Source organism: Lacerta agilis, chromosome 1, assembly GCF_009819535.1.
Source record: "Lacerta agilis isolate rLacAgi1 chromosome 1, rLacAgi1.pri, whole genome shotgun sequence".
Classification (NCBI taxonomy): Eukaryota; Metazoa; Chordata; class Lepidosauria; order Squamata; family Lacertidae; genus Lacerta; species Lacerta agilis.
The window spans coordinates 21,926,082-21,948,487 of record NC_046312.1 but is presented as its reverse complement, the minus strand read 5'-3'; the positions used below and the strand labels follow the sequence as shown (position 1 = coordinate 21,948,487).

Here is a 22,406-nt window from a genome sequence, read left to right as displayed (position 1 = left end):
GTATGGATATAATTTTATTTATGCTTATTGTGCACGACCCTGGAATCCTTGGATGAAGGGCAGGCAGTTCATTGGAAATTTAAAATAAATAAATAACAGTTTCATTTCTTTAAACATAATGTTGAAGTTTTGAAGACTCATTTTACCTCAGTCAAACTGCAGTGTATGCCCTTCTCTGAAGCTCTGCATGCTATGGTTGAAACCTATTGTCATTCTATTCTGCAGGACCCAAAAGCCCAGTTGGCAGATCAACCTCTGGTTTGGGTGTGGATTTCTTATTCTAGCGCTTTGTAATTAATGTGCCACAATCTGGGTGTAATCTGCCCTTTGAAAACATAAATCAGAATTATTTGTCAATGTAACCACAACTCTGTGCAAAGAAAAGGTGAATTCTGTGACCTGTATAAATCAGTAAAATTTGCATGGTTTCTCTTCCATTGCACTACTGTGCACAGTTGCAGTATTTTGCACAATTCATTTTGCTTCTGGTAGTCTTTGGGGAAGCGCAGAGCTACATTGGGGCACTGATGCCTCACCCTCTTCCACTGGAAATTTTATTCTTCAACTCCTCTGGCTCCTGAGTATTATATGACTCTATGGTTAGACCACTCTTGGAATGCTGTGTACAGTTCTGGCCGTGCCATCTTAAAAAAACCCCATGATAGTACTAGAAATAGTGCAGGAAAAAATGGTGCAGGGATCTGAAACACCTTCCCTGCGATAAAAAATTAAAAACAATTACTATAATTTAAATAGAAATACAATGCATCTCTCTATAGTGGGGAAAACTGTGATCAAATGAATTGTCAAAAAAAAATAAAAAAAAATTCCTTCCAGTAGCACCTTAGAGACCAACTAAGTTTGTTCTTGGTATGAGCTTTCGTGTGCATGCACACTTCTTCAGATTTGTGTTCAGGATCCCTGTTCCACTCTCAGTTATTCACCTTTAAACTAGGCAGCTCTTCCAAGTAAAGGACACCTTCAAACATAAGACTGTTGAGATTCCTGCACTGCAGGGGGTTGGACTACATGACCCTTGGGGTCCCCTTCCAACTCTACATGGTTCTATTCTCTTGATTCTATGAAAGTATCCCGGGAAACTTAATCATTCCCAATTTGATGTCAACTCCTTAAGCGGTTGGGATGTTGGGTAGAAAGAGGGTAGGCAATCTGACTGGACCAGCCCTGATAGTTGGGCAGAAAACACTCCAAGGAAAGAGGGAAAGTTATTCAGTCTTGGTGCAAGCCTTAGGACTGTGGCTTGGAGCAGCAATGCATCTCAGGACTCTCTGCTCAGGGGTCTCACAGTAAAGGAAAAAGAGCGCTCTTAACACCTCTGAAGGATCTTTGACATCAGGAATGCTGTCTCTATTGTCATATCGGCACCTACTGAAGATCTTCCTTTTTATTTTATTTTTTAGTAAGTTTTATGAACAAGGATTATAGGAATAATGCAGAATACAAATAGACGAAGTCTACTCATGTCATTTGTATATCACAAAGGCAGCATAATAAATTTGCAGTAATATATACAGCATATGGTTCATGATTAATGGCCAATGTATAAGTTCTTGGTTCATGAGTTGATTTAAACGAAAACAAAGGGGAAACAGGATAGAACAGGGTTAACAGATAACATTCAACATCGCATAGCTAAACGTTCAATCAGGAACCCTTGTGGCTGTGCTTAGATTAATCATGAGTAATAAGTCGTCTTTCCTCTTGTGCTACCAATGAAACAATATCAAGTGTTGGTATATTGATGAACCTGGGAGGGGGTTCAAAGTGAAGATAATAATTTATGTTTAGATTTAGATCAGATTGAGACAAATGCTGATGGAAGAGATTGTTCATTTTGTGGAATACTGTTATGAAATTAAACCACACTGGGGTAAAGTCATCTATCTATCCGTGTGCCAACCAGAGTTTATTTCTTTATCTCCCAAGGAGGGCTATTTCCCAAACTGTTTTGTACCAATTGTCTATTGTTGTGCCCGTTTACAATGTCTGGTTATGCTGTGTCTCGCTACTTGTGATACAGGGCTTATTAATTCTTTATTATGTAAATCCACATTGTTGTCTTGAAATATTTAATAAAGCTAATTCAGGTTCAACTTCCAACTATTTCTGTCGATGTCTTCACCATGCAATTGCTTCAAGATATTTTATGGGAAGTGATTCATAAACGGAAGAAAATAACAAAATAGATAATGAATAAAACTGGTGGGATTAATATGAAATGCACTCCCCCCCCTCCCCGAAGGGTGGTGTTGGGGTGTAACATATTCCCCAGGCGTCTGCCACATTCCAGAAATTAGCTCCTATTGAAGAAACATCAATCGTCCATCCTGAGTCATGGACTCGCAACTTTTCCAATGAAAGATACGGCTGGCATAGCGGCGGCATTGCCAACAACACCAAGATGCCAGATGACTGATGATATCTTAATATAAAATTAATATAGAACAACAATATAGAGCAGACTTTGGAAGTTGTGTGGACTTTAAAGAAGCACCTGAAATGAAATGGAAGCTTGCTACAAAGCTGTTCATGCAAGCAGGTTACATAGGAGAGACTGGAATGGAATATGGTTTTCATGCTGCAATGTGGGCATGGATATGGAAGTTGCTTACTAGGCAAGTAACATTTTGCAGCTTTCATTTGTTTGAAAAACATTAGGCAATTGGAGGGGAACTGCTGTGTCTGTTGGCACTGCAATAAAACTTGCCACCAAAAGACGACTGAAGTCAAAGCAGAGATTTGCAAGTGCCAAAAAATAAATAAATCAATTTTTCTTTTTCAGGAAACAGATCGCGTGGTAATCTTGTGGGAATGCAGAGCAGTCCCACAGCACAGAGCATGATGAATGGATCTGGGGAACTGAAGATCAGAAGCAGCTAATGTGATGTAGATGGTATAACATGTACAAGAATATTTTACATGGAATCTAATACCGTATTTTTTCCGTGTATAAGACGATTATCTTTTGCTTAGAAATAATAGGCAAAAATTGCGGCTCGTCTTATACACAGATAGCAGAGGGGGGACGGGTGATTTGTGGCAGCAGCCAGCAGGAGATTGGCAGCAGCAATTGGGCGTGTGATTGGTTGCTGCACCAAGGCCTGCTTTTGATTGGCTGCTGCTGAGGCAATTGGGCAGGCTATTTACAGCAGCGGTGATGCGTGCGTGCAACCGACTGTGGTTGTGTTGAGTGTGCAGGTGGGCTTTTGGCAGTGAGCATGCAGACGATTGGTGGCTGCGGCGATGCATGCAATTTGCATTGGCGGGCAGGCTGGAGAGCGATTGGCGGTGATGACCCCCCCCCCCCAATTTTTGTTGCGGTCCAAAAAAATAGGGGGTGTTTTGTACATGGGGGCATGTTATACATGGAAAAATATGGCACTTCCATCATTAAGAGTCAACATGTAGACGCGTCTTGAGGGAAAGGCGGACAAAGATGGAGAGTATTGATAGCCTCAGATAAAAACTGGTCAGCAATTACCAGAGAGAAAATGGGGGAAAGTTAGGCATAAAAATTGGCCCAGTCTGCTGTAACATGAGATCTGGAAGCAGATATTGTGAATTGTTTCATAATAGAACTGGGCTTTGTTCTCAGTAATGACCGTCATCAATGCCAACAAGGGAATTCTGCAGGTGGAAACTTTTGAGATACCTTCCAAAGATCTGCTGGGGGGAGGGGGAAGAGGAAGAAACTCTAAGTCAGTGTTTTTCAACCACTGTTCCGCGGCACACTAGTGTGCCGCGAGATGTTGCCTGGTGTGCCGTGGGAAAAAATTGTTTATTTGATTCCTATTCAAGAGAATTACTTTATATATAGTCAATATAGGCACAGAGTTAATTTTTTTAACATTTTCTAATGGTGGTGTGCCTCGTGAATTTTTTCATGAAACAAGTGTGCCTTTGCCCAAAAAAGGTTGAAAAACACTGCTCTAAGTGTTGAAAGAGGGGATCTGAAAGGGGAGCATTGTTCTATCACCCAGAGCTGAAAACATTACTATAAAATGTTTTCAACATTCTCCAACAGTCCATTGGAATATGGTAAAGATGTGTTCAGACATGCAGAAGCAACAGGGAGTTATAGCCCCTTTTAACAATACAATCCTAACCATGTCTACTGTATACTCAGATGCAAATCCTATTGAATACAACTGGATTTACTCCTAGGTAAGTGGAGTTAGGATTGCTGCCATGGCGCTGTGCATAACACTGTCACAGAGTTTCATATATTTCAAACGAGAAAGCACTGGAAACTTAATCATCTTTGTAATATTTTCTTCACTGACAATGTTCAAATACAGCATAGTGTGTATAAGCAGACAACAAATCTGCTGTTCTCCCATCAGATTTCTAAAGGGAGTTCCTGTACTATAAAGTGGTTCAGTTTCACCAAATGGCAGCTTTTTCTCTCACACGCTTCCCAATTTGAACTAACCCATTTGCTCCAGATGTTTTCTGATCATACTCCTTGCTCATGAGATGTCCTGTTTTGAAGAGAAATGGTATTAAAAACAGCTTACCTATTATTATAAAAAAAGCTTTAAATGTCATATTGTACCTAAAATTCTACAAAGGGCTTGACGATCAATAACCGTTTTGAAGATTACACAGCCATCAAGGCATATTAAGGTTTTTATCATTCCTTCCTGACCTCTTCAGGCAAAACTAAACATTTGTTTTGTTGCTGTAAACCCTTGTGAACCCCCTTGAGTATAATTTATAATCCAAGGAGGGAGTATAAGCTCTAGGAAAAAAAAATAAAACTTAATATATGGATCCACCTACCATAATCAAAGACATCCCGAAACTCAAAACAGCATCAAACATTGCAATTTGACACACAACTTGTTGGTAGAATCCCTTTGAACTCAGTAAGAATGCAAAACGAGATCTCCCACATAGGTATGCCCCACAATTTTACTCAAGGTCCCACCCAAAATGCTTAGGCCTGAAAGGCTACCGAAGATGCCTGACTTTTCTTTTCTTTTTTTTAAGTTGAATTGAGGTCGAAAGGCCCCCACCCCATCCAATTAGGAAAAATGGCATGGAAGGGCTTTAACTATTCCAGTGTTGACATATTCCCAATTTTTGGAAATAGTTTCCCTGAATCTGGGGTACAAAAATATAATCAGACTTGTATTTGCAGATGTGGATTGAAAATGGAAACTTCATTCTTTAAAACCTTCTTCTCCTTGGCCACCACCAAGACTAAACCAGGGGTTAATACAAATTTCACAACTAAATCTCTCTTTCCTCTATTCAACTTTACAATGAACTAGGCCAGCACCAGCACTGGAATAGGAAGGACCGCCTCTTTCTACTGAGATAATGGGCTGTATGTCCACCCTAAACCTTCCATTGCACACAGCCGAATCCTATGCACGTTTACACAGAAATCCCATAAATGGATTCAAAATGGCCGGCTTTTGAGTTAGTGTGCAGCCTTGCAGTGTTTTATTACACAAATGATCATAATGATTGTTATTATTCTAGCTACAAAAAGGCAGGCCCAATACATCTACCTGAGGCAGAACAGCTACCCTCCTCCAAGTCAAGGTGCAAAGGTGCACAGTACAACCAGAGGTCTGCCAAACTATTTTGGCACCTAAACTTAAAGGAAACAAAATTCCCACAGGTTCCTCTCCTCCTCCCTGGGAGCAAAACTCCTGAAACAATAAGTGAACTAGCCAACAATTTGCTTCCTTTTCTTGCCCTCCCCCCACCCCCAAACCAGTCGCCTCAAGATCTCTCCTCCTCAATCTGCCTAACAGTAGGGCCGGCCCCAAACGCATCCTCGCCAGCCTTGGACACAACCAGGCCCCTTTTCGCTCTTGTTTTTATTGCCAGGCTTCCGCGCCTCGGGGCTTCTGAGGGAAGCAGCAGACACACGGCCTGTCATTCTCCCTGCCTGCTGCGGAACAGCTCTGCCTCTCGGACCAAAGCAGGAACACGGAAGCCGCCTAAGCCGCGAGCAGCATCTGCTGCAACCCCTGGCAGGCGCTCCGAAGCGAATGCGCTGGCTGCTGCTGCTGCTGCTGCCCGCCGTTTCCTTGGCGGGAGATGGAGCGCGCGCCCAGCGACCCCTCTCCTCCTCCTCGCCGCCTGCCAGCTGGGCTGGCGGATGGGAGGGAGCGGGGGAGGGGCCGGGGCGGGTGTGGGGAGGGGAGGGGGGGCAGGGCTGCCTGCTGCAGTCACTCTGCTGCCACATGCCCCAGTCCCGGGAGGGAGAGAGAAAAAGAAGGCGCTGCTCCGGCGGAGGGATACAGCGCGCCGTATAAAAACCGCGCCGCGCAGCCTCACACCTACAGCATTTTTGGCGAAGAGAGCAGGCAGCGAGAGCTGAGAGCAGCCGCCCGCCTTCGGCACCTTCGCCTGTGCACAGACAACCGCCATCACCAGCCGCAATGGTAGGTAGCTTTGGACCTGCGAGGAGAGGTGCTGATCCAGGCAATCGATAACTTTACAGGTTGCTCTGGAGCTGGCCTGGAGCACGCGCGGGCTGGCTTCGTTTCGCATTTTTGCAAAAATGGACGAAGAGCATCTGGATCGGCTTGGGCGCGATGGAGGTGGCCGGCTTGCTTTCCCTCCCCCCCTTTCTTTTCCCCTTTTACTTTCTCGGGAGTTGCTGTTGCGGCGGGATCCTCTTGGCTGTTGCTGGCGGGAGCCTAACCGGAGCCCGGCTTCTTCTCCCCCTGCCGCTCCCGTGCATTTGCTAGCTTCGGCGGCTGCGCCGGGGACTCGATCAGGCCCGCGTCCCGGAGCCCGGCTGGCGAGCTTGTGTGGCTGCTCTTAGCGTTGGAGAAGGGTGGGGGGCGGGCTGCGGCGCAGCTGGATCGCCGACCCTCTTTGGGCACAGCTGGCCAGGATCGGTCGTCTCTCTCGCCTGCCTTCCCCCACCCCATTCACGGCTGCCTGCGCTGCGGGGTCTGCTCGGATGTCCTAATCGGGGGCGGGGGGGAGAGAGAGGGAGCCCTGGCTTGCGCTTTCGCTCCCGACCCTTGATCCTTCTTGCCCAACCCAAATCTTCACCCTCCGACTCAGCCACCCACGCGCCCTCTTCCCAGCTCCGGGGCTCGTTGCAGTTCTCGCTTCCTCCCCGCGGCAAAAGGAAGGGGGAGGAGGGGAAAAACCGGGGCTGCGGCCGGTTCCTGTCTTTCAGAGAAGCCGCTAGCCCGGAACTGGCGCGCTCTACTTTGCCCGGATGCATGATGAATGCAAGCCGGGTTCCTCGCAGTTCGCGCCTCCGGAGGCTGGGTGGGGATGCTGGAGAGGCCACCGATCGCGCGGTTTGGAAAGACTCGGAGAAGCAGCCAGCAGCAGCAGCCGGCGGCTGTTCCCGGGGCAGGGACACTGCTGCTTGCAGAGCGAGGCCGGCTTGGCTTCGTTTATTTTCTTTACGCTTTGCATGAGCTCCGAGGCAGATGGCGGAGAGGGCGGCAGCGTGCGCGGGAGGCGCGCCCCGCTGCCGCTGCCCCCGCCGACACCCCACTCCACGAGTTAGGGAGTGTTTGCGCCCGCGCCTTGCCCGTGGGCAGAGGGTTCCCACGGTGGGGCCTCCGCCTCTCCCGAGGATGGAGGCGGTTGCCTGCGCCTTGCCTGGGGCGCGAGTCTCTCTTCCACCACCACCCCCAGCCTCCATCCCCGCACGGGAGAAGGGGCGTTTATGTTTATAGCTTGCTTGTAGTTAGTTGGATGGTTCCCGGAAGAGTCGATGTAGGGTTCCTTCTTTGCAGCTGAGGATGGATCGGGGAGCCGAGCTGAGAAGGGATCGAAGCTGTCACCCGAGCCTCCGCGTGGAAAATCGCAATGGGGAGAATAGGGAATACAGACTCCGGCGCGGTCTGACTTCCTGGGGACACAAGACCACTTACTGCAGACCAGGGACACCAAAATACTTGCCTTAGAAAAAGAAAAGGCGCCCCTCGGTTGGACTCTGCTGCCCCTCTAGCGCGCTCTCTCTCTCGGTTCCTTTTCAGCCTGTGCTACTGAGTGAAATTACTTTTTATTTTCCCTCCCAGGGTATATAGAACCAAAGAGAGGGGGTGGTGGGGTTTGTGTGTTGGCTTCTGTTCCTTCCAGATTGCCAAGTGCATTAGGCAAGGGTGTGATCTTCATGGCATGGCATAGCTGTGGCTGCAGATGGGGGAAAGGCTCCCTACCGTAACACAAATATAAAAATCCAAAGATTTCGGAATATATGAAGCTGTTGCAGACAGAGATTATCCCTTTTCCCTTGGTGGGTGGGGTAATTGGAAATTGGAAAAAAACAGGCTTGCTAGAAGGAGATGGCAGTTCAGAAGGAAGATGGAAACAATCCCAGTTCCTCCACCAGCTGCACTGCGCAGGGGGGGGGAACATCTGCAGTTTTTGCGCTGTTTCTCCTTCTCCCCCACCCCTTTCCTCAAGCCCCTCGAAACGCAGCAGTGCTAAAAAAGCCTTGGATGATGGCAGCATTACATCATGTCTCCACCTCTTCTTCCTCTCCGGTCTCCACCCTGACCCCAAGAGGCAGCTAGAGTAGCGGGTGAAAACCTGGGGTGGTTTTTAATAGGGACTCTATTAATCAGTTTCCTGTAAGCCTCAAGGAAGACACTGCAATGAAATCACAACCTAAGGAGGATTCGGATAAGGTTTAGGTGGGCGTGAGAAGGAAGGTGCATGATCTTCGTACAGGAAAGTGTGTTAGAAGCATAATTGGCAATATGGGGGTGCCACGAAAAGGATGGGTCACCGGTGGACTCCTGTTAGTGTCAAACAAACATATTTATTGCTTGTGCAGTAGCTGCTTAAGGGGAAGCCTTTATTCCTCTTTTGCACCATGGAAGTGGACTAAGTTTTGTACCATTTTTTGTTTTCGTTTTTCTGTGCAACTTGATTTAACCTCATCCAATGCTGACTTGAGGGTCGTCCCCCCCAAGAGCATTAGGTTGTGACCTTTTCATTCAGTCTTTGCCCCTCTTTTTCTTTCTTTCCACAGCAAGACTCCAGATATTTGCTGCAATATTGTGACGTCTTGGGGTGTGTGTGTGTGCTCTGGGTGGAAATCTCTGCTTCGGTTTCCTGGAGCAGAGAGGATAAGACTTTGCATGGCCAGATATGAATATGGGCCATGCATGGTGGATCTCCTGCTCCCCCTTCATCCTGTTTAGGAAGGGTGACATCACCAGAACCGACAGTTGTGTCGTCGTCCCCCCCTTTCCTCCTTAATTACTTGGATGGGTGGGGTGCCTGCTTGTAGACAATATTGGCTATCTGGCCATAGCCACAGCACTCTCTGTTTTGTGCCTGCCAAAAAAAAGGTTGGCAAACAGGGATGCTGCATAATGTAGCAACTTGCCAAGTACAAAACCTAGATTATTATCCTTCACATCTCAGGCAGAGTGTTTCCTACACTCTTGCTTCTGTTGATTTGCATCATTTTCTCCCCTATTAGGTGTGGCCCTGTTTCCTGTTCTGCATTGCTCTTGATATGTTATGTAAATCACTATGTCAACTTGCCTCACTGGAGGGAAATCCAGTGCTGGAGTTCTGGGTTGAGATAGGACAGGGTTTCACTTTTAGGTGCCAGCAACAAATGCTGTGAGTTTTTGGTTTTGGTTTTGGTTTTTTTTTTTTTAAATAAGAAAGAATAGAAAAGCCTGCTTTTGAATGACCTTAATTCAATGGCAAACCAGTGCATTGGCAAATCGGTGGTTGCCAACAAAGGCTCCCAAACCACAGCTGTGCTTTTGACGCATATGTTTGTCTTCAAAGCCCACCTACAGCAGCCATTTAGCTGTGTCTGTCTGAACAGTCTTGGTGGGGTTTGACCATGGCAGTGTCAAGACACCTATGTGAGGTGGAGGAAGTGTTTTCAAGACTAAAGGAAGGCAAATTTATTTCTTGGGGGCATGGATGTGATCCGCCCAAGTTAAGCTTTCCTTTCCTGCTTTTGCCAGAGTTAAGTACGGTACATAATTTGCACGTCCCGTTGAAATTGACAGAGACTTCATAGTTATTCTAAATGCTGCTTGGGTTGTGCTCTGTACTCTTCAGCACACTGACCTGCAAAAACGCAATCCTGTGTTTGTCTTAAGTAGTGATAGATCGGTGTATGCAGAGTGCTAATGTCAACCAAAGGCACCCTGTATGGTCTCAGCCGCCTTAAAATTAAGACTTTATCCCAAAACGGAAAACAAGTTTTAAATTAGTCCTGAATATGTCTTACTGTGGTCAGTTTTTGGAGGGAGCACCTGAAGGATTAAGCATTGCTATATGGGCCACATCATGCATTGCATCATGCTAAGACCAGCGGCCTCTTGGCTGTAATGAAACCATGATATGAAATTAATCTGGGTAGGATCTGTTCCTTGATCACTGATGTAGCAGGTTCTTGCTTCCCTGTCTTGGCAAGCTACCATTCTGGCTGGGCACCCTGTGCACGCTCCTGCTGCGCTGCCTCAATCCTGTTTGTCCTCCCTTTAGTGGACGGAGCGATGATTTGTTGCCAGTCGCTTCTGGATGTGCCAAACGTTAACATAACATTATGCCATCTTGCCTCTGAGTTGCAATTGCATCTTGTGGTTTTGACCTGACATAGCTCCAGGTAAAAACAATGTTCTGAAATACTTTTCTGTTCTTTACGTAGGCCGATCAGCTGACCGAAGAACAGATTGCTGGTAAGTATCCTAATTGGAGGGAGATGGTTTCTGTTGGCCTAGCAACCTATTCTGAATACAAAAATATTGCAGAACATTCTTGGTGGCTGCTATCGCTTGGCTGTTTCTCAGGATGGTACATTCCTATCTGAGTAGGTTGATTTTTTGTTTTTGTTTTTAAAAAATGGGCAGAAAAGTGTTTCCCACTTTGTACTATATTTCTTGAACATATGCATAATATATCAATTTACTACCATTGTCATTTAAACATACTGGTTGATCATGCATCCCTTGTCCTCTTCTTGTGCACGATACAATATCTGGATCAAGAAAAATGGTTGCAGCCAATGTCAGTAAACCCACTGATGTGAATAACTTTGGTCCATTAGTGTCAGTGGGTTTACTCGTGAGTAGAATTTACTTGGATACAACCCATGGAGGGAAATAGTAGAATAGATGGATTTGTTTGACTCTTTCTGTAAATGTGCAATAACAAAAATAACTAAACAATCACTTACCTGAAGATAAAATGCTCAGGAGCTGGCAGTTACTCTTGTCAGTTGGTAGTCATGAAACACAGCAGGTACTAATTTGAAAGTTCAGATAGGTAGAGGTTACACAAAGCAAGCACAAAATCACTCAAAAGTCCATAAGGATCACTCAGTGGAGTACAGGAGACTGGCTTTCCCCAGATCTAATTTGCCAATTCTTGATTCCCATAGGCAGCCCACAATAATAAATACAGCACATGACGTTGGCTGCATTTGGACAATCCTCAAAACCATGGATTGGAGAACTGCAAATTCCCTTCTCCTCCCACATGGAACTTAATTCCAGGCTTAATCAAACCATAGTTTCTGCTCTGTTTGTGCAGGACTAGGACTAGAGGAAGGCTACAGCGGTACCCCGTGTTACGCACGTGATCCGTTCTGGATCGCGCTACGTAACACGGGCGTGCTTAACACCAATGCCCCCCCCCAAAAAAACCTGGAAGTCATCGCGTTTTTGTGTATTTGCGCACCTGCGTGTTGCGCACGCTCCGGGGAGGACTTCCGGGTCGCGGAGGTCCGCAAGTTGAACATACACAACACGGAGTGTACGCAACTCGAGGTATGACTGTATTGCACAGTTTTGTGGGCAATTGCACTGACTAGAGCAGCCTCGGTCAACCTGCCACCCTCCCGACATTTCGGACTACAACTCCCATCAGCCCCAGCCAGCATAGCTGTTGGTTGGCAGAGGCTGGACTAGACCAAGAGTGGGCTGTCTTCTTCTTTTCCTCCCCTCTAATCCATTTTCCATACCTATGCATTTTATTCTTGTCAACCCCACAAGCTGATGTAGCACGGTGGCTAGAAGACTGAGCTATGATATGAATTAGGATGTCTTTGGTTCAGTCCTCACCTCTGCCATGAGTTAACTTGAAACATTGTTGGATGACGGCAACGCTGTTAGGCTGAGATTGCTAGAACCTCTATGCATATTCAGGATCTTTTAAACAGTTATATAGGAAACTGTTTAATATAAAATCAGACAATTATTCACTTTAGCCTAGTGCTCTGAACAGTAGTGGCTCTCTTTCAGATTCGGGGTTTGGCGTCTTTTCTCAGCCCTGCTTTGAGATGCCAAGGATCCAGGGCTTTGGCACTTATCTAAAAGACCTGATGATGAACTGTTACTAAAGAACATAAGCACCTTCCTGAACCGATTTGAGAGTCCATCCTGTCCATAACTTTTTGAAAGAACCCCAGTAACAAAAATTGGCCAGTGGTTCATTAGTAGACCACCATATAACATCTGCTCACCCCTGGACTAAAACATGGTAGTTCATGCAGTCGGAACCCAAGCATTGCTGTGCATTTTGTGAGACGGATGCTTATTAAACATACACTTAATAGTTCCTCCAGCTTGGTACGATTTGCTCCAAGTAATGTAGTATAGTGGCTGAACTCAGAAGCCTGCTATGAGTCTACTTGGGCATACCTCTCCCTCCCCGCTGCCCAGTCCCCTGCCCTGCAGCATACAGAGATTAGAAACCCATTTTGCTGGGTTGTTCTATGGATTGTGTTGTACTGAGTACTATGAAAACATTCTTAAAATGTTAAGTATTGTTGTTTGATATCATTGGTGCAAAGGCCTTTACATAATCATGTCTGCCATATCTTGAGTGCAACAGCTGGTCTTAATCAAAGACAATGTTAGTTTAAAAAAAAAAAAACAACCCCGATGATTTTTGTTTTGTTTGAAGACTAATAGCTCAGTGTTAATTGACAGCTTGTCTCACCATAAAGACAATTCCTGTTCATCAGTTACAGAAAACTGGACTTATTGACTTGAACAGTTTTGGATGTGAGAGACTTTTGGGGTTCAAATTTCCACTTGGCCATGATTGCTTATAAGGTTCTCCGCTGTCTTTCAACCTGGCAGGCTTTGGGTTTGAAGTGGGTGTTGTGAAATTACATTTAACACACACACACTCTGTGCTGCATTGTATGCTGAAGAATTATGCTGGCTGGTTAAAGAAATAAATTGTGGTTAATGTGCTGCAGTTCATAACAATGGGGAACTTGTGTTATTTGAACAACTGACATGAACTAGGGGAGGGGGAAAAGATGTTGACCTGAGAGACATTGACTCTGAACAGAGGTTGCTAATGGTTACAGAAGGAGTTTGCTGTAACCGTGCCCTGGTTACCACATAACACTAGGCTATGGCTTGTGGTCAGTTTGAATGTGTGAGCCCAGCCAAGCAGACTAACCATGATCTGCTTTCTGCCAACAAACGACAGTGGTTTGTTGTTGGCTTACAAACTATGGCTTGTTTTTAAGTTATGGTTTGGATCCAGCAGCTTTGTTTAACCCTGTTTTTTGGCTGCCCCACCCCAGATCCTTACTAACCTACAAAGGGATGAGACATGAGCTGCTGAGAAACAAACCAGACCTTAGAGAAACAAGACAAGGTTTGTTTGGTCATCTGTGAAGCCACTTCAGTTGAATAAACTTTGATTAAAACAAACCATGGGTTAATGTTATGTGCAAACACAGACACTGGAAATTTACTCTTCTGCCTAGCAATCTGTAATGCCATAACTGGTTTTCCCCCCCCACACCTGTATCCCACCTTCCCCAAGTTACTCAGAACATGGGAGTTAGTTGCACAGCACCCATATAACATAGGTCTGGCTGAGAGAGGGAGATTGGTCCAGGTAAGCTTCATGGCTGAGTGGGGTTTTCGAAACCCCAGTCTGGTGCCCTCTTCTTCTTCTTTTGGACTACCATCATCATTGGCCATGCTGTCTGATTGGAATTGTATTACAAAACCTCTGGAGGATGCCAGGTTACAGCAGGCTATACAGCCCATGTTGGCTCTCATTTACTCCCAACAACAAACAGCATCCCTAGGACAAGCAAATTGATGCTTCCAAGCAAGGTATTAAAACAGTTTTATGCAGCATTGGTGTCCAGTAATGTAGGTCTGTATATTCTCAAATCAGATTTGCATATGCAAATTATCAACGAGGTTGAACATGGTCTTAATTTGTCTGCGGGGATCATTGCTTGAACTAAGCAGTTTACAGCTGATAATGCCCTTGATGTCAGTCACGGTGCTAAATTGCGACGGGTCTGTTTTTTTCTGTCCTCCAGAGTTCAAGGAAGCCTTCTCTCTATTTGACAAAGATGGTGATGGCACCATCACAACAAAAGAACTTGGGACAGTCATGAGGTCGCTGGGTCAAAACCCAACAGAAGCAGAGCTACAAGACATGATCAATGAGGTAGATGCTGATGGTAAGCATTTTGAAGAGGTGGACTTCTTACCATCGCTGCATGGTAACATAGCGCCTCAATTTTGGAAATGCTTAGTTGTAGAAATCCTAGGAAATGCTGGCTTTCTTGTTCAAAATGCTTTTCAGCTCCTGCTAAGTACAGCCATGACTTAATAAATGGTTATTAGGTGAACAGGTATATGGATATATATGTGTCTACTGGGAATTTCTCTCTTTTTAGGTTGGCTCAAAGTAAAATATAGTGGTAACATTACTTTTCTCGATACTGTCCAGATCAGGTGACATATTAGTACTCCTCTATTCTTCTTTGGTCAGACCTCATCCAGAATTATGCGTCTAGTTCTTGATCCTGCAGTTTAAGAAGGATATATATTAAATATAATTCACCTGGAGGAGAGTGACAAAGTTGGTGAGTTGCCTGGAGAGGAAGTTCTGGTTGGCTACTGTGAGATTAGGATGCTGAACTAAATGGGCCATTGACCTGATCCATCAGGGTAAGAAGTTCTGTGACGAAAGGTTGAATGAGTTGAATTTTTGGTCCAAAGCAGGGGGTGGTGGTTAACCTGTGATTCTCCATATGTTGCTTGACTCCAGTTGCCCAGGGATGATAGGAGTTGTAGTCCAGCAAAAATTGGGAGGGCCAGCCAAAGGTCTAGAGTAAAGGAAGAAATGAGTGATGAAACAAATTTGTTTCCTGCTGCTCCAGAGGTTTGGAACTGAACCTGTGGATTCAGATGGCGAGAAAGAGGATTTCAGTTAAACATTAGGAATTACTTCCCAATGTTATTATTTAATTTCTATACCACTTAGAATATTAAGAATAGCTCTTAAGTGGTATTCAAAAAACAGAAGCAATAACAAAATTTAGAACAAAATATTACAAAAATATGCAGTTTCATATAACATGTTACATTGATATAAAGTTACTAATATATATAAATCCGCTCATTCTCCTTGTGACATACCTTTCATCTCAGCCTTCAAGTTCTCACCCAAGGCCCAAACAAACTCTCAGCTCACCCACAAAAGTCTCACAATGAGAAGGGTTCGTGGAAATAGCAGACACCATCCTGGTCTCTCACTCTAGATTTGCATTTTATGGGCAGGCCCAAGGTGGAGGGTACTTCCTCAGGCTGCCCGCAGCTATGTCCCATTCAACTGCACTTTTCACACTCAGTTCCAGGTACACCAGGTTTGTTCAGTTTCCCAAGGGGTCCAAGTAATGGGAAAAGAGCCCCCTTCCTCTCACAGCTCTTTCTTCACCCTCTGTTATCTTCTTCCAACGGTATGAGTTGATTGACAGTGGGGCAGGCTCTCCTTTGCTGATAGAGGCTGCATGACTACCTATGAGGACTGCTGTAGACTATAGACTACCTTTGATGTCCCTTCCAATGCTTATGATTTGCAGAGCCAGGCAGCTTTCTGACACCTACCCTATGATCCTCTAGTCTCAGCCTCCTAAAAAGAAACACCTGGAAGGAGGGGAACCAAAAATATATATGAGAAATTCCTCCTGAAAAAGTCCATGTTGTGCAAGAACTTAGTGACTAAGATCCCAGATGGCCAATTGGAGGTGATCCCAGATGCCTTATTATGTGCTAATGCTTTGTATGTTGTCAATCGTGGGTCCCCAATCTTCTTGGGCCAGGGGCCCGCCTGGAAAATCTAAGACTGTTAATGCACACCACAAATACCCATTTCACAGGAGAAAAACTGGCTGCATTCAGAACCTCATTGCAATACAGTTATTCCCCTCCTCCAAACAAATAAAACAGAGGCAAAAAGCAGGCAGTTGCTCCTCCGCTGCTTCCAACTAATAAAACAAAAATGCTGGAGGGGTATCACAGAATTCTAGAGTTGGAAGGGACCACGAGGATCATCTAGTCCAACCCTCAGCAGTGCAGGAATATTTCACTCAACATGGGGCTCGAACCCATAACCCTCAGATTGAGTCTCATGCTCTTAACAACTGAGCTATCGCTCACGATAGACAGCCTTGTGGGTAGCAGTGGGGGTGTCTGAGGATGACTTGATGCCCAGGAGTATATGTTAGCAACTCCAGTTCCAAGTATTATATCTGTTGTGTATATGTATATTGTGAATATATATATATATAGAATACATATATACATGTTTGGCTGGTGTTAAACATACCATATTTTAAAGTTTATTTTTAAAGAGGTTTTTCATCCTGCTATCAACACCATAAACAGATTACATTTGACTAACACATCTTATCCCCAGTGGGATTCAACAACAACCATTATTTAAGAAATGGTTCAGTTGGTATCAATTCTACTAAAAAGAGTAGAGCTTAATTTGAGGGAATTTCTTGGGATTTTGTGGGCCTGTTCAGCAAATTGCTGTTGAAAGCATGGAGCATGTTAAGTCAGGTACTAAGTGAAATGGTCTCAGTATTGCCCCTTTTTAAGGGCGACCAAAGAACATGTATCTATTTCTGGGGTTTGGCAATAGAATTGTTGCCCGCTTCTGTGTTCTGTTGAACATCATAAGAGCCTTCTTGGTGAGGCCAGTGGCCCATCTAGTCCTGCATTCTGTTCTCACTGTTGCCAACCAGATGCCTGTGGGGAAACCTGGAAGCAGGACCTGAATGCAAGATTTTAATAGTAGAGATGGAAGCTATCGCTTCTGGATCTAAAACCTATTGGAGCTTATGAAGTTGCAGGAGTGCCCCTAGTGGGCAGGAGGTGACAACGCTAGGGAGTTTATTTGTTGGCATTGTGTTCTCCTAACAGTAGCTCAATTCAAAATGCATTGGAACACCTCTTAAGCAACCTTAAAGAGTCCTTCTGAAGAGGCCCAGCTTCTTACATGTCTAGATGAATACTTGGTCTTTCAACGGACACTGTAAGCTGTAAAGCCCTCGCAGCACTTCTAAGTAGTGTCTGCATATTAAATACACCAGTTACCAACTTGACCCGCAGTAGTGATTCAAGGAGAAGAATTAGAGTAGCTCCAAGTTTGCTGGAGTTTCATGTTGTAATGGCAGTCCAGAGAAGAATCCTGTTGGAAGGCGAATAACTGCAAAGGATGTTAAATCAAGTTAGGCTGGTCTCGTTCACATATATTAACAGAACAACCATGCTTTTAGGACAGGGATGTGGAGACTCAGGACCAGGGGCTGAGTGCAGTTCTCTAGACCTCTTTGTCTGTCCCTCAAGTCTCTCCCTAGCCACGCCCCTTCTCTCCAGGTCACACCCTCCTTGATCTTCCTTTGCACCCTCCTTGAGTGCTTTTGCCTAGCTAGAATGGGTCCTTGGACTCTGATCATTCTGCTTGCTTTCCCGGATGAAAGATAGAGAGGGCCGTGTGCATGTGTGTGACAACAGGCCTTTGGTACAGAGGTAAAAAGAACATCCATTTCCCACTTTTGCTTCTGGCCTTACCCACCTCTGGCCCATGGCTCCCTGGAAGGCTGCGTAATAAGGAATGTTGTGTTCAGGCTGAAAAAATGTTCCCCACCCCTGTTCCTGGTAAACAAGTTGAGATTTGTTAACTTTGAAAGCAAACTTTGTAGTCGTAAAGGGAAAAGGAGTGTGTTTGCCATTTTTTAAATAAAGTTGTGTTGTTCTTTTTTTAAAAAAAGTTTTGCTATAATTTATTCTCTTCTCACCAACACCCCTTTTTTATTTTAAAGGCAATGGCACGATTGACTTCCCCGAGTTCTTGACCATGATGGCCCGAAAAATGAAGGACACAGACAGTGAGGAAGAAATTCGTGAGGCATTCAGAGTCTTTGACAAGGTATATTTGGAGGCATTAACTGGGTGTTTGGGCTGTGAGTTGTTGGTTTGGTTACAGCAAAAATATGGAGTTTTCTCCGTTGCTGAATGCAGTTGAAAACACACACACAAAGACACACACACACACAGAGAGAGAGAGAGAGAGAGAGAGAGACCCTCATAAGGTTCAGTATACATCAATGGCTTTTTATGTAGAAGGCCATAATCAAATTTCTGCTGGGTCACTTACGTGGTCTAATTTACCAAGCCAGCTTTTTTGGGGGAACAATAAAATGACTGTGTACCAAACACATGACAATTCCCACTGCAAGGGCAAAAGGCATTCTGGAGAGCTTGAAGGACGACCACACAACCATTTTGAGATGGGTACCTACAAAAATAAAGACCATGACAAATGTCAGACAACCAGGATTGAGTACTGTACATGCCCTGTGGCAAATTGTTTGGTTGGTTGCTCTGTAATGTGTGAAATGACTCTTCCCCTTAGACTCAGCTGAATTCTCAGTAAAGGAGGAGGAAAGCTTGTTGCGTCAGTATTTATCCCATTGAATGAGGTTAGTCTGAGAGAGGGTAATTTCCCCATGGATGCCCCGTGGAGGGTTGTGGCTATGTAAACAACTGAGGCCTGGTCCCCCTGGCCTAAATTTGAACATCTGGTCCCCACTGCTTGTAGTGCCTCTCCTGGAGCAAATTCCCCTGTATTGATGTGTCATGGACTCCTCCCAAACCATGATCTCATGTCTGAAATAGGCCAATGACAACAATACAAATTTGCCTTGATTTTTTTAGTAATAACCCCCCCCCAACACTCTGGACATCTTTGTACTGTTGGTATACCAGACAACAACAATTGCAGGGTTCTGGCTTACATAAAATGTCTTGCTAAATAGGGGGGGGGGGGACTTCCGGATCATGTTTTGTTTTGTTTTAATAGCAGTTTCCCACCCTGCATGAATCCTGTTTTAAAAACTGGTTCAGGGGATTTCAGAAGTGGTTAGTGATGCCATTGGCTTGTGGCTGACATTCAAAAAGAAAAAGAAAAATATTAAGTCTTTTGTGAACATGCTGAAGCTGATTGTGTGAACCAAGTTGGGATGTGACCCCAATAATTTCAGTGTTATTTGCTTCCGTGATCTTATTCTGTCACACTCTTGGATTTGTTCCCTTTGAATGGGAGTTGTGGGGAATATTCCACTGCTCCCGGCTTTTGCTAGTCATCGGACTTGCCTGTAGATTGGAGTCAGGGGTGGGAACCTCCCTCCAAATGAAGCAAAACAATGATCCCAGCAGCTTCCCTTGCATCAAGAGTTTTGTTAAGTGATTATTCAAGGGCTATCTTGGACATTTCTTAAGTGGTTCCATACTTGAGATAGCTCCATAAGGCAGGCAGAAAGGTTGTGGACAGAATCTTGATGTTAAATCTGTTTCCTAAAGAATTGTTCCATGAAGGTAACAAAAATAAGCGGCTTGAGGGCTGCAGCCTGTTGAGTCAGACTTCAGTTCCTTAGTTCCTTGGATGAAAAGTGGGATAGGAATGTAGTAGGAGTAGTAGTGATAATTAATCATAATCACCATCTACCTCTTCTCAGGCTATCATTTTAGAAGGTAAAATTGCATTGCTCTCTGGATAGTTGTGCAACCTTAAGTGGGCAAACCTGTGCATGCTTACTTGGGAATAAGGGCAGTCAAAGTGTAACTTGCATGCACAACACATGCACAAGCCATCAAATTCTTGCCCTAAAGCCTAGGAAGCTATCTTACACAGGTCAGGCTGTGTGCCCATCCCACCTACAATATAGATTCTGGGCTGGCTTGAGAAGTTCAGAGTGTGTGACAACCTCCACTGGGTTTTTTCAAAAAAATTTTTTTACCATAATCTCAATCCTCTGTCACTTGTCTTTCCAGGATGGCAATGGTTATATCAGTGCGGCAGAACTACGTCATGTTATGACAAACTTAGGAGAGAAGCTAACGGATGAAGAAGTAGACGAAATGATCAGAGAAGCAGATATTGATGGAGATGGACAAGTCAACTATGAAGGTGAGGTGTGGTTTCCTCTGTAGCTATTTATTAACATTGTGCAGGAATAAGGAGCACAGGGCCTTCCAGATGCTGTGGGACGTCAACTCTTGTTTACCTTAGCCAGCATGGCAAGTTGGAGGTGAGGGAAGTTGTGGGCAAGCAGCAGCTGGAGGACCAGTGGTTCCCCATCGATGCCCTAGAACAGTGTTTCTCAAACCTGGGTTTCCAGATCTTTTTTTGGACCACAATTCCCATCATCCCTGACCACTGGTCCTGCTAGCTAAGGATGATGGGAGTTGTAGTCCAACAACAGCTACAGACCCAGGTTTGGGAAACCCTGCCCTACTAGAAGCTGTAGGTTGCTCACTTTCCTTACTTGTCCCATAATTTCAGTGTTTGCCAAAAGCTAGTTATAGTACTTGCTTTCAAAATGCATTAAAAGTAGTGGGATTTCTTTTGTCTCTTTCAGAATTCGTACAGATGATGACTGCAAAATGAAGAGACTTCCTTTCACCTTTTTTTTCCTCTAGAAGAATCAAATTGAATCTTTTACTTACCTCTTGCAAAAAAAATAATAATGTTCATTTATTCATTCTGTTTCTGTATAGCAAAACTGAATGTCAAAATACCTTCTGTCCACAAACTGCATGTAATGGTTGGTGGTCCTGTTCCCAAAAAAGATCGAGTTAAACTTATCAGTTTTTTTCCAATATAAATAATAATTGTACTACCTTTTAAAAATAAGAAAGCACTTAGTGAACTCCTCAAAGTTCCATTTGCTAATGACTATTACACTGTTTGGGCTGGCCAGTTTTTCATGCATGCAGCTTGACAATTGAGCACAGTCAGACGTTTGTATTAAAAAAGTTTAAAAAAAAAAGAGAGGGGAAAAAAACACCAAATCTTAAAAAAAAAAAAATCATCCACTCTTTTGTCCAAAAGTGGATTCTGGCTCAATTTGTAGTTATAAAATTGTCATAGCTGGTTTACTTTCAAATTGGTCTATACCTCAGGATGGTATGCAGCAAAAATAGTTGAAGGATGCAAAATGTTTAGAAGGAATGCCCCCCCCCCAAGGTGGAAAAGATTATCCTGTATGTAGAAGCAGTGTCCTCCCCCACCCCCCACCCCCAAACGCAGCGGAGGTTATGGGTGGCATGTCTGTGTTAACATTGGTTTTTAATATTGTCTGCATTGCACTATTGTGAAACGGGTGTTGGGCTGTTAACCGTTCACAAAACTTTTATTTTTTATTTAAAAAAAGAGAACCTCCATCAAGGGGCGGGAGCATTTTTTGGACACATAACTCTCTCTCTCTCTCTCTCTCTCTCTCTTTCTCTTTCTCTTTCTCTTTCTCTCTTTCTCTCTCATTTTTAAAAAACCTTCCGTAATGAGACTTGGAGCTGGCGGGGTAGCCTGTGGACTTCAGCACAACTATCAACATTGCTGTTCAAGATATTACAGTTCTGTCCATTCCAAGTTGTAAATGCTAGTCTTTTTTTTCCAATAAAAGACCATTAACTTAAAGGTGGTGTTACATGCTTCGTAAAAGCCGAAACTATATTATCTATATACGTACGTGCATATATATATATAATATATATATATATAAATAAATACATAAATATATATATATATACAATTTGAGAGACGAAACCAAAAAATTAAATAAAGAAGGCCGTAGGAAGGGGAAATAAATGTGTTCTGTGAATGACTTGCTGCTAAATTATAATGCACATGTATGCAATAACTTAACCCGTTTAACGTTTCTTCAAGATGGCAAGAACTGACCTCTTGTAACCCAAGACCTTTGCTATAAATAAATGAACTTGTGCTTGCCTTTCATATTTATGACAATCTTAATTCAGTGGCTCACAAAACTGGCTTGATTCTAACTCAGCGTTCTGTAGTTTGCAGGGAAGTGGCACTTTTTTCTCCTGTCATCTGTGTTTAGCTATTTCTATATATATAGAAATAGAAAGGGGCACTTTTGAGGGTGTCCCCCCTCCACCCAAAAAATAAATAAAAAATTACTAACCACTCATTGTTGGGGAGATGCATGGAAGCAAGTTATCAAGCATGATTAATAATTCGGGTGAGGGTGGGAATGGGGAACAGGCTGAACAGCTTTCAACATGGGAGTCCAACAAAGGTATGCTAGGAGCAATTTTTAAATA

The 22,406-nt window shown here is 44.2% G+C and overlaps 1 protein-coding gene across 2 annotated transcripts; it reads left to right on the top strand.

Annotated features, from left to right (window-relative positions):
• Positions 1-6,273: 6,273 nt before the first annotated feature.
• CALM1 (calmodulin 1) lies at positions 6,274-21,756 on the top strand. 2 transcript variants are annotated; one of them, XM_033141246.1, is made up of 6 exons: positions 6,274-6,425; positions 10,646-10,676; positions 14,300-14,443; positions 18,101-18,207; positions 20,112-20,247; positions 20,699-21,756. In XM_033141246.1, exons 1-6 carry the CDS (start codon positions 6,423-6,425, stop codon positions 20,725-20,727), a joined length of 450 nt encoding a protein of 149 aa, XP_032997137.1. In that variant the 5' UTR covers positions 6,274-6,422; the 3' UTR covers positions 20,728-21,756. The 2 variants fall into 2 exon arrangements, with proteins under 2 accessions (XP_032997137.1, XP_032997146.1); XM_033141255.1 differs by lacking the exon at positions 10,646-10,676 and having other exon boundaries at positions 6,284-6,425.
• The last annotated feature ends 650 nt before the right edge of the window (positions 21,757-22,406 follow it).

What these genes read in the sequence shown, in the direction of transcription:
- CALM1 (XM_033141246.1), top strand. An exon ending in CATTCAGAGTCTTTGACAAG is followed by an intron (nt 18,208 to 20,111) that starts GTATATTTGGAG and finishes TTGTCTTTCCAG; the next exon opens with GATGGCAATGGTTATATCAG. An exon ending in TGGACAAGTCAACTATGAAG is followed by an intron (nt 20,248 to 20,698) that starts GTGAGGTGTGGT and finishes TGTCTCTTTCAG; the next exon opens with AATTCGTACAGATGATGACT.